Raw genomic sequence first — 12,771 nt, forward strand, 5'->3', positions numbered from 1 at the left:
GAAGCTAGGAAGAATAAGAGAAAAGTTTTTGCATTGCTACATGTACTTTGTCCCCCAGAGAAAATGTATTCTTTTAAAAGTATCTTGGAGATTGCCCTTTTGAAGGCATAGGTTTGTTGCTTCTTCTCTGAACATGTTAGAGAGAGGAGTTTGATTATTAGCACATACCAAAGGATAATTTTACCACCACTCTAGGTTTTGATCTGTAGGTACAACTCTCCTTTTTCCTCCCCAAAATAGAATGTTAGTCATATAAGCAGCAAGACGCTGGATTTAAACCCTCCTTCCCTTACCCCATTTCTCTCAAACATACCTTAAATAATCTGGATACTTCATCTTTGATGTCAGGGTTTCTTGTTAAAGGTAATATTTTTTTCACTATGAAATAGGAAAACTCTTGAATCAGTCACTATACTACTTGGTAAAAATCCAAACTAATAATTTTGCCTTGATACAGCAGTGCTGTAGGAATCCATGCCATTGCACATTTTTAATGTATTCTCATTTTAGCTTTGGCTAATTTCTACAGATTAAAGTTGAATGGTGCTTCTGCATTGTTTGGAAGTAACAGCCAGAAAATTTTAATATACCTCTTCAGGCTTTGGTTTCTTTTTTTTTCTTTCATTATTACAGTACTTTCAGCGAGCTGCTAAAGATGAACTCTGCCGTCAAAGCAACTTGTATGTCCAGCCATATGCTTGCTATGAACTCGGCTGTATCCTGTTGGACAATCCAGAGGTAATACAATTACCTGTTTTTAAACTTACAAAAGTAGTAGAAGGAGTCAACATACTACCATGCAAAGAATGAAACAAAGTTTGTAGGTGATTGTCAATATGAAGTTTTAAAAATTTTTTTTATACGTACCATAAAGAAACGTACAACTTTGTGGGGGATTCAGTCCAAGAAATGGATTATGTTTTAGATCACAATGTCTTAGTTTTTTAATATTGAGAGTGTTCCTGCTGCTAGTGGCAACAAAGGCCTCACCAGAATGCCCTGGATAAGCAGGGATTTCTTTTCTGAAGGTGGTATTTAGTCTGGTAGATGCCTAGGGTCCTTTTCCCACCTATTTAATATCCTGTTGGATGCCGTTCAAAGTTCACCTGTACTTATTCTCTCCAAATAGAATTTGATGCCTTCCTAAAATAGCAAGTATTTTTTTTTAGTCATTTAAATTCCATTAAAGCTGATTGTGTGGGCATTTTGACTTCCACCCTGAGTAGTGAGGGCTTCGTTCTTCAGGATGTGGAAGAAAATAATCCACCTGGCTTTGAGATTGTCCAAATGGCTTGGCTGACAGTACATTTATTGTCCAGGTCTTTGCACATACCCTACCTCAGAGAATCTTAAACCAGAACAGCTTGTGCAGCACTCTTGGTGCCATTTCTCTCCTCAGATGTGTAACCCCAGTCCTTGGAGTTTATGCCACCTTGTGTCATTAATCAGATGGCAGGTTAGGGGGGAAGTAGTTACAGGGTAGTCACTTGAACTCCCCCTTCACTGTATGTGGTTTATGAAGAAGTGGGCTGATAGTATCTCATCTTCTTAAGATTCTGTTTTCAGTTGTTTGTGTGTTGTCATATTTAGTTAAGTTGAGCCTTCCTCTTAAAGGGCGAAGAAGAGGAAAATCTTTCAATAAAGACAATTATCATGACAAAGGACAGAACTAGAAAATGCTTTTAAAACTAATTTTCTTTTTGAAAAACCTGCTGCCCTAAGACTTAGAACTGGGCTTTGAAGCCTGGAAGGAAGCTCTGAATCCCATAACAGTTCTTGTTGCCTTCTTTCCACGTTTATGTTTAAATTTGATCATGTCAAGTGTCTAAAAAAAACCCAAAAAATGTGGGTAGTGAAGATATGTTAAGATTTGAAGAATGTGAGAGCAGTCCTTCCTTCCTCCTGCTTTACATGCAGTGTGTGCACACAATAACTGAATGAGCTTCATGTAGAGTATTTGAGGGCTGAACGAGGCTCAGCTGGAGGAGCTGTGGTAATGTTTAGCATGTGAAGGATGTGGAGGAAACTCCCTCTTGTGGCGCTCAGCAAATGAGATGCTTGACTTCAATAAAGTGGGATAGGGTAGGGGAAAGGTGCAGAGATGTTACTCCGGTCTCACCAGCTCATTTACTTAAAGTATTTTCTGTAACATTTGTGATGTGTTTCCAATGCAATGTTTGTCTTTCTGTAGACTGTGCCAAGAGGCAAAACCTTACTGCTCCAAGCCAAGGTAAAAATTAAGGCATTTTCTAATTTAATTGTCTGAGATGAAAGTGCATTTGTGTGGTTCTGTTTTCAAGGGCTTGGGGAAGGGGGAGTGGGTGTTAAGTGGTGGTGTCCCTCACCTGTAGTCTACAACTCCTGTCATGTAGACGTGTATTAATGCGCATGCTACACATTTATGTGTGCTTCATAGGTATGTGGTACTAGGCCAGCCATCACACAGAGCCCACATCACTGACAGCTCTTGCAAGTGTTAGAACCTTGATAAGTTTTTCAACCAAGATTTGGCTACAAAAATTTTGAAAATTGCAATTCTCCATTCCTTGTCTGTTCCAACTGGTTCCTGCCTTGGGCCTGTTGGGATTTTCTGGAGTTTTTGGGTTAGTAGAACCCTTCAGGTGCTCTTCAACTGTATGTGCTTCAATCTGCCCTCTTTACCAACTTGGAATTTCTGTAATAATTCCTTTGCTGTGGGTAATGTGGGGATATTGTTACATGCAGTAGCCAGTTCACCTATTTTCTTTGGACTCTTTTGTAACATGATTTTTTAAGCATTAATAGCAAGATTATCTGCATATCCTGAAGTGAAGGAGGCTAATAGGTATATGTTTGGGTTTTTTTTCCTTGTTTTTTCCCCCCAGGAGGAATTTACTGGCTATGACTTTGAGAACAGATTGCACGTCCGCATACACGCAGCCTTAGCCTCTCTAAGGGAAGTGGTTCCACAGTGACTGTCAGGAAGGCTTGCTGTCCTTTCCCACAGTTCCTACACTTTAGGATGAAGCAGAAGAAAGAGCTGTTGGGAAGTCCAGCTTTTCTTCTGAAAACCACTTGTGCCAGAGACACTTTCCTACTATGGCTGAATAAAAACATTACAATTTTAACTAAAGGTAAACAACCAGGAAGAAGGTTAAGTGACCTTGTGTTTTTAACTCTTCATTTTTTATTTTGTTTAAACCAAGCTGAACACAATTACTTGTAACTCTGTGGGTGAGCCTAAATAAGCACATGATTTGCTTCAACAACATTGGCAAGGTTGATTTTTACCTTTTAAAACAGATCTACATCTAAAATTTTCCAGGAGGAACACTTTTGGTTTGATTAGAATAATGCAATATAAGTAATTGGTTTAAATGTTGAAGTTGGAAGTGGTCAGAATACTCCTTTTTCTCCAAGTATTAGCCAGCACACAGGAAGAGGAGGAAAACTGTTCAGCCACAAAAAGCAGATCTTACTAAATTTTAGTGGCTTTTGCCACTTACCTCATGATGGTTAATGGTGAATTTTAAACCTCTCACCCCCTTTTGTTCTATATCCCTTTCCTCCCAACCCAGCTCATATTTGTGATATCAATGATGTCAATATTTAAGTTCTTTGCTTCTGGTACATTCCAGACAAATACTTTGACATGCAGCTACTGCTTGGGCAGTTCTTATTTTGGCTCTTATATTCTGAATATCATGCTAAGATTTTACGTGTTTTTCAATCAAGCTGCTGGATCCTTATAGCAGTGACCGTTAAAGGTATTTTAAAAACCCGCAACCAAAAAAATGCCAACCCACAAAACTGCTTTGGTAGTTACACCAATATTACAATATCTTCAGTCTCTGTTTAGTATTTCAAGCCTGTGGTGTTAAGTAATTGAAATACCTCAGAGATCCTAAAACTTTTGTCATGACCATATAATTTTTAATACTTGACCATCAGTGTGCTTATCTGTAACTTTTTTTTTTTACTTTTGTCTGTAATGTGTAGTATTTCCTTATGTTTTATATTCAGCTAATATTCTAGGAAGGTAAATATTTTTTAAAGAAGCTTATGAATGGAAATCTGACCATAAAGTTAGTTGAATTATGTTACTTTGCAAAGCTAAGAAAACTGGATATCCTTGGAAGTAGTTTTCCAAAAGCCTTATCTTTACTTTGGTCAGGTTGCCTTAAACAGTTCCTTAGCTTAAGCTTTTTGTTTGTTTGTTTGTTTCTTATTACCTTTTTGTAGAGCCTGCTGCCAAAGTTCTAGATTTTGCCCACACCTGACCTTCATTGATTTGCTTTTGAGGTTACATCTAAAGCAAGACTGATATGGAGGAGAGAAGTAATGTCCTGTTTGGTAGGCCAAATAAAATAGTTGAGACACTTTTATTTCTCTCTAGAAAGACACAGTTCTGCTATGAAAGGCATTCCTAGAGCAGTTTAACACTTCTGTTGCACTTCCTGAAAGAGAGGAGGAACTCTTTATAAAGCAGTTTTATTTTTCTATAATCTAGGTGTTCCACTTCAACAGTAATACTGAGTCATAAATGAGTGTTCAACCTTATTTGGTCAATCCAAATAAATATTGAGTAGAAAATGATATATTGTATATGTATATAGTGACTGCTTAGAGTTCAAATAATTATTTTAAAAATGGGCTTTAATGTACTTGAAATCTTATTTTGTCCTATCTTACTTCTAATGTTTTTCAATCAGTCTGTTCTGGGTAAATGGCTGGGAATGGTGCAGCTACTGGCAAAATTCTTTTTAAATACACTCCTTAAAATATGATGTGAGACTTGGCTGTTCAGGACACAAAGCACCTGCATGCAATTTGTGTTGGGATATTTAGAGTCTGCATACTTGGAGGTAGCTAGAAAATTGTAGTAAATTTACTAAAAGGCCTCACCTGTTCTCACCAGGCCAGGAGTGGGTATAGAAAGACATTATATGTTCATGTAACAGTTCAATAACTCTGTGCAAAGTGCAGCTTTCCTGTGGGCTTAGCAAATCATCACAACTGTATGTTTCTGTATTAATTGCTTTATTTTCCCCCTCTCCTCATAGGAGGCCCTCCTACACTGTATATGGCAAAGTTATTTTTTAAGTTAGATTGTGCCTGTGATGAGAAAAAAAAAATAATGGTCTTTTGTGTAAACTAGTAAGTTTTTATACAGTGGAACTCGGAGGCATGGTCTAATAGCAATAATGGAATATGCATCTTGCTAATTAATATATTAAGGCCATCTTTACTGGGACAGGTATTTTTTGTTGATGTTGATGCAGTTTTTATCTCAGTACAACTCATTTCAGATAAATAACTAGAATTTTTAGATGTCACAAGGTGGCATATTTATTGTGATGTACTGTAAATGTTGTTAATTTACAGAACTTGCACTTTTATATTTCTGAGTAAAATTAAAAGAAATGTGGACATGAATTTTGTTCCTTTGCTTCTTGAATTTGACTTCTAATCAGTGGCCTCTATTAGAAGTTTGGTGGAACAAGATGATACCAAGTACTGGGAAGACTTCTGGGATGTTAAGTGACTCTGTAACAAAGTTTTCTAGTCGGCAGTTACCTCCAGCCTTTTTTCTTCCATACTGTCTCCTGGATTAGCAAGTGAGTTTTATCATGTTGAGCTCAACCATACAGTGAATGAGCTTTAAGGTACATTTTTAAGACATCAATTCACTTGTTTGTCACTGAAGAAAAAGAAGCACATACAATAGTATTTGTTGCATTCCTACACCTTTGAAAAGTGTTTCTTATTTACTCTAAAGCAAGCACTTTAATTTCTTCTCTGACTTTGAATGCTTGTTTCATATTCTAGTTTGCTTTATTCCTAAAATAAATTCCCCAAATGCTGTAGTGAATTGCTTTCCAGTTTGCAACAATGTGATTGTCTTTCCAGCCGTTGATTGTACTTGTGTTTAAGAACTGCTGTGTACCTGCTGAAGTCTGAACAAGAGCAGGTGTTAGGTTGGTGTAAGGCTGATCAAACCTTGCAGTGTGGTGAAAGCAGAGCAGCCTGTACAGCACTCAACTTCCCTTTCCAGCAATTAGGAAACACCAACAGTGGTAGGAAGCACTTTCATTAGAAGTTGTGCAATCCCAGACAAATGGGATCCTGAATGTTAAAGCTAATCTTAAGTAAATTTATGCTTATCCTTTTATTTTAAGGCAATTAGGCAGCCAGTGGCATCTGTCAGAAGCTTTGCAGGCAGCCTAGAGAACAAAGGAAAAGTGAAATTTAGGAGTAATATTCTTGCTCAAGTCACAAAAGTGTGCTATTGTTAGGAGATGGTGAAAAGTGTTCCTGCTCACCTGGCCTCTTCCCCACCCATTTCCTATCACACAGAAATTCAACTTGAGGCAACATTTTCCAGAATTAAATGCTGAATTATTTCTGTATCTGATCACTTTTTTGATGTGTGTTTGGACCCACAGTTGGACCCATCACAGGTTATCAGAGAAGGTGCATATTAATTGCAAATTTCTTCTCTGCCTCTGCTTAGAACCCCTTTGCACAAGTGCCCAAGATCTTCACAGTCTACTGAACTCCCTGTTTTCACCACCAGTGAGAGTCAGCCATGAGGAGTTCATGTACAGTTGTCTTACTGTTAGCCCTAATTTTTCCATTGCTGGTTTTTCCAAAATGCTGCTTATCTTTTGATGTGACTTATTCTATGATGGTGTTCCAGTCAAGTAACCTGTTAAACTCAGCAGGACTGGCTGTTCGTCAGTGTTCTTCAGGCATTTCACATGCCCAGGTGGGAGAGGGAAAGAGGCTAAAAGGAAAAAAAATTACTTGTTTGACTTGAGGATTTGAGAAGGAAGGGAGAAAAATATTGTCAGAATTTGCTAAGTAAAATTATTTTTGTAGTAACAACCTCCCAGTCTTTCACTAAAAGCAATATGTTTACTGTATTGAGAAAAGATAGTTGTACTGCTGGGACATAGATGTCTTCCCAGTTAATGAATGACCCGATCCCTTTTCTGTTTGAAAAATAAAGCATATCTGGGACCTTGATTTGCTGAACTTCTGCTCTTAGATTTCAACATTGTCTGGAAGCTGTTACTTTTGCAGAGGGGCAAAAGTGGTAGGACAAGGCAGTGACCTCAGTTGGGGAGGCTGCTCATGGGCTGACAGGTCCTTCCCTACCTGGTACATTGCTCTTGATGGCTTCCAAAACCAGCATTTAAGTCACAGCACAGTGAATTAGTTTCCAGACATATTTTTTCCTATAGCTGCTCCTTAGTTTCAGACACACACAATGTTATGCTAGGTCCTGCAGCCTTTTCGTATATTTTTGGAGGTTTATGCTTCAGTTCTGTCACCTCTGGTAATACATTTTTCTGTGGTTTATGACATCTGTATTTAAGCATCTTTGAAGCTTTTGCTGTGCACAGCTTTGCAGACCAGGAGTTCTAAAAGTTTTGCGGAGAAGCAAATGTGCAAGTTCTCCTCTCCTCTGTATTCACTGAGGATGGTTTCAAAGTAATCATGGCTACCTTTGCATTCAGGTATGTGTAATGCCTTTATCAAGGCATGTTGTTTCCATATGCCCTCAGTACAGAAATCTAGACTTTGGATTGCTCTTCCTAGTCCAAAAATTATGCATTTTCTACTTCTCATATATATATATTCTTGAAATATTCTTTCTATAGGAAGCTCTTCTTAGTTTCACAAGTCATAAAATAAGAATATTGAACATTTTAAATGCTATCAACTGTGTTGTCACTCTCCAGGACTGAAAAGATAATGTGAGTTTTCTTGAGAAATTACTAAGGATTCAAGAAGCATTTTGTGGTGAGTATATGTAAGCATACTTTCCTCTGAATGAACCGGAAAGTTCATGCAAAATTAGCAGAGAGTTCTGCTGCAAGTATGCTACTTTTAAAAAGAAACTGTTACAGATTTTCTGAATGCTTTAGCACCAATGAGTTTTAAATCTTCAATACTGCTGGAGTTCCCCTCCAGTTTGTGTAGAGATGCAGACATCCAAGAATGCCAGAGCACGTAGATAGATGATGATTTTCCAACTATAATGAAGGTTGATCTGCAGCAATGTTTGTGGTTAAAGTTTTTACCCCTCAGCAGACTCCTGGTCATGCCATGGCCCTGTGGTCTTTCTGTCTTCATGATCCTCCAAAACACAGTGGTAACCTTGAAAATACAGCACTACATGGTGACCTTTTTTGTGCTTGTTGTATTGGTACAGAAAATGATCTTTTGTGTACCTACTAATAATGTGTGCTGGGAAGCATATGTCACCTGCACCAATCACCTGGGCAGGTGAGGTTTGTTTCAGGGTTTGCCCTTGCAATCATAAGATTCTGCAGTACAAACAAAGCCATTGTGAAGGGATAACCTCGTTCCTCTTGGGGTGTGGCTAAAGAGGTTACAGTCTCCAGCTGTGTCTTCTGAGCCCCTGCCAGAGGCCACCAAGGAACATTGTTTCTCAGGTGCTGTACTTTGCAGTTCAGATCCATTGGGTTTTGTATGTTGCCTCTGTTTAAAGGCCAGGCTGTAAGCAGGGGACGGTCTGTGCACCCACACCTTCACTACAGAGGGGTGGGATGTAGCTGAAGCCTTTCTGCTTTCCACAAGTTGCAGCATTAGATTGTGTGATAGCATCATAGCCTGAGGCTGAGGGAAGAATTGCCCTCATCCTGTGCTGGGAAGAAATGTCTGGCTTGGCTGATAGTGAGGAGAACAGGTTTTGGCAAAGGCACTTGCCTAGAAGGGTTCTGCCTGTACTGGGCGTTAGGCAAGTCAGCAGCAGAAAGCAGGAACAGGTTTCATGGTAGTGTGGGGAGGGGGAAAAAGCAGCAGCTCATGGGAATGTGTGAATGCTGTGAGCAGATGCAAGATCCTGCACTTGGCCTTGGCTGAACTTCTTGTAGCTTGCTGAGGCCCAGTCCTCAAGCCTGTCCAGGTCCCTTTGGATGGCATCTCTTCCCTCTGGTAAATCAACTGCACCACACTCAGCTTGGTGTCATGTGCAAACCTGCTGAGGGTGCACTGGATCCTGCTGTCATTGAAGAGACAGTAAGGAGTCTGCTACAGACTTGTTAACAATAGTTTTGGTCCCAGTACAGACCCTTGATGGTCCACTTACTGCTTGTTTGTTTCCACCCTTCTAGCCACTTCCTTATCCATCAAACCCATATATCTCCAGTTTAGCAGCCAGAATGTTGGGAGGCCAGGTAGATGACATCTGTAGCTCATCCCTTGTCCACTAATGCAGCCACTCCATCAGCCACTAGATCAGTCTGGTACTGTTTGCCCTTGGCGAAGTGCAGCTTGTATTGGCTGTCTTTAACGACCTCTCTGTCTTCCACATGTTTTGAAGTATCTTCCAGGATGATCTGTACCATGATCTTACCAGGCACAGAGGTAAGGCTGACTGGTTGGTAGCTCCTACAGTCCTCATCACCTTTTTTAAAAACAGATGTGATATTGCATTTTCTCCAGTCACTGGGGACTTTGCCTGACTGCCATGACTTTTCAAATATGATGAGAGAGTGGCTGCATAACTGAGAAGTTGTCATCTGAATGCCTTTCTGTGGCATTGCCCAAGAGACAGGTTATAAATGGGCCTGACTTGGCTTGGGCTGGCAGGCAGAATAATGTTTTTTCAGAGAGGACTTAGCTCTAATGCTTCAAATAAATGTCTCTCATAATTTCTGATGTCATTCAGAAAGTAGCTCAGTGCTGTGATGATGAATTGAAAGACTTGCCTTCTCCTCTGCTACTGTGCTGGTTTTACAGAGAATGATCACCTTTCTCCTCTACCATCACCCGCTCCTAATGATCCATTTCAGGGTGTACCTTTCTGGAGTGAAACCAAGGTTACCTCAACCAGTAAGGCTGTAGCATTGTGTTGGGATGATGAACTGATTATGGATGTAGAGGTTCCATCTTTTATAGAGCAGTTTTCAAAGTAATTCCCTTTGTAGACCAAACAAATTATCTCTTAAAGATGAAGCAGCCATTAAATGCAGGCCAGGCCTCAAGTACTGCAACCTTAGGTCCATCTGATGATGATTTATTTGGCATCCTGAGAAAACAGAATCTACAGCACAACTGGAATCAAACTGAGCAAGTTTGTCTTGTCAGGTAAGAAAGTTTGGGCATTCATGTCGTCTTCCTATTTCCAGCTTCCAGCTCTACAGCTTAGTGGTAAATAAATGGAAGATCACCTCTTGTCAGTGCAATGCAGGGTTAGAGGTGACTTCTAAGAAGCTACTGAATCAACACTGTCTGCCTGGCTCCAATGCCTGCATTAGATTTCACTGCCATTTGGTCCAAGAAATGTGGCTCTGGCCAAGACTCTGTACCCTTGAAGGCAGAGAGGCAGGTAAGAGTGATGGGAAAGTGTCCATGGATGCCAAATGATCTTGCTGAAAACCTGTATTTTCTGAAGCAGGTGTTAGAGACTTAAGATGTAATCCATGTGCCCTGTGGCTAAGGAAAGGTGACTAGTTGGAGCCCTAGTTTTGATTCTCCTTGACTAAAAGATAATTTATTCCAGCAGTGACCTAAGTTTTTCCACTTAGAAAAAAAAAATGGTGGTGGTTGCCTGTGGTGTCTGGACTTGGTGAGTTTCTGCAGCCATCCTTCCACAAAGAGCAAGAGAACTAGTGCCCATCTTTCTAGGTGAGGTTCACCAGCATCTCTTCCCTGTGGTGGCATATGCCCAGCTCAGCCCTTGCCCAGCTGGAGAAATCCTCCAGCGTGGAGCTGCCCCCCTGCCCCCCGGAACAGGAGAACCTTTTGTAAAGGAGATTTGTGCTTAGGTAGATTTCTAGATTAACAGTGGCTTTTTGTAAAAAAACCTTAACTTTTTGACAAACTTGCCTAAGTTCAGTTTCAGAAATACCAGACAAAATAACCTCTGCTCTGACATTTTATTTTTACATTATTATTTTCTAGGTTGCAGGTGTTTGTCACCCACATAACAAATAGTGTTTGCTGTCCCAGATCCCTTCTGTATCATGCTTGCTTTCCCTAGGTCTAGGTGTGTTTGTTTAAGACCTAAATATTTGTAATATAATTGGAACTAACTGCTCCTGATTCCAACAATTGTTTCTGCCTTTTTAGCCTCAGTTGCCCGGGACATCCACCACACTCTAATTTAAGGACCTTCTGTTGTCTAACTTAGTTGAGACAAGGTAAAAATTACCATGAAGCCTTTGTCCTGCTGGAGGTGGGGGTCCTTATTCTTGGGCAATGTTTAGCTTTTCCAGGGGAAAAGATTAACAACATGGTCAGCTGTCACAAATACCTGATCCAAATTATGTGATGCAAGAAAATGAAGATGGGAAATTATCCCCTTTTTGTTCCAGTGAGCTCTGATGTTCAAAACACACAGTACTATAAACCTGTTTCTACCCATGCCATGTTTGGACAGCCAGATGCTGGTGCAAGGAGGAGATCCACTACATTCCCTGATGAGCAATCAGCAAGCCCTGGTTCTAATTCTGCAGCTGAATGTGCAGCTAAGCCAAAGACCAGCTGGCAGTAGCACACAATAGTAAGGGCTCCTGCAGAAAGTTACAGTACTGCAAGGACAGCTTACCATTACATCAGACCCCATGTACAGAGCAGGGTACTGAAGAACAATGTTTGCTTCCTACATAGGAACATGTGACTGTTAGGATTTTACTACTAGAAACTTTATTTTATTTTGAAAAGGGTAAATTGAGATGATTGGTTAAACTAGTTGTCCTATATAACACACCCATACTGCCTTCCTCTGCTTGTTATTGTTTGCAAGTCCTGCTCTGATTTTAGTCTGAAAGAACCACATTTTTAAACTCATATTTATACATATCTCTTTGCCTGTATTGTGAACTTTTAGCATTTGTGTAATATTCAAGAGTGGGGCAAAATACCCTCCCCTTGGAATGCATTTAGGCAGCACCTAAAGTAGTTCTTGCACACTTAGTTACTGAGTTCATGTTAATTTTTAAACTGGCAGAGAAGAGAGGCTGTTTGCACTTCAGGAAGCGGTCAGGATGGATGGAGTTACATTGCAATAAATCAAATTATGTTAAGCAAATGCTCAAAATAAAGCACCAGCAATTAGAACTGCATTCCCATGTTGAACATCCCCAATGTTAGCTTTGTGTGAACTGTGCCCACTGCCACATCTGCTGGAGCTGTTGTGGTGAGGAGCCACCCAGCCTCTCACTGTGCTGACATGGTGTAGTCATGGGGGGGCAGGCAGGAACCAAATGTTTTACTTTCCTTGGCATTCAGTGTTCAGTTCCATGTGATGACCTGCACTAGCCCAACAGCCAGGCTGCTCTGCAGAACTCAGACTCACACCTGGAAGCTGCATAGCAATCAAGACAGATTTCAGGAAGGTCTGGCCAGAGTAGAGGCTTCCTACAGATAGAACAGGTATTAAACTCCTGCATCTACAGGTCACTGTGAGAACTGGCCCCTTACAGGAAAGACTGCCAAGGAAAAGCTTTCCCTTATCTATGCAAATATGTCTCAGCATCAGGACCTGAGTAATGCGAGAAGTGCCTAGAATAAAAATAGAAAGCATCTCATTGCCTTATTAACAGTTTCAGTAGTCCACTCAAAGCTCAAGCTGCAGGAAGCTCTCAGTTCCCCAGCCCTCCCCACCCCTTAGAAAGAGACTCTTCCTTGCTTAGGGAGAAGAGAGGTCCCTGGAGCACAGAGAAACATACTACTTTGTCCTCACTGCTGCAGGCTTTGGATCAGGCTTCCTCAGAAGGGGTCAGGACTTTTGAACACCACTCACTTTAGACTAGA

The 12,771-nt window shown here is 40.4% G+C and overlaps 1 protein-coding gene across 1 annotated transcript in view; it reads left to right on the forward strand.

Annotated features, from left to right (window-relative positions):
• The window catches only part of TTC39C (tetratricopeptide repeat domain 39C), a 36,715-nt gene extending 31,300 nt beyond the window's left edge, over positions 1-5,415 (forward strand). The window contains exons 12-14 of the mRNA XM_030266098.4: positions 634-738; positions 2,192-2,230; positions 2,865-5,415. Coding sequence (XP_030121958.4) covers positions 634-738; positions 2,192-2,230; positions 2,865-2,954 — 234 coding nt within the window. The 3' untranslated portion in view covers positions 2,955-5,415. The remainder of the gene's footprint in view (positions 1-633; positions 739-2,191; positions 2,231-2,864) is intronic.
• The last annotated feature ends 7,356 nt before the right edge of the window (positions 5,416-12,771 follow it).

This window comes from Taeniopygia guttata, chromosome 2 (assembly GCF_048771995.1).
Source record: "Taeniopygia guttata chromosome 2, bTaeGut7.mat, whole genome shotgun sequence".
NCBI lineage: Eukaryota > Metazoa > Chordata > Aves > Passeriformes > Estrildidae > Taeniopygia > Taeniopygia guttata.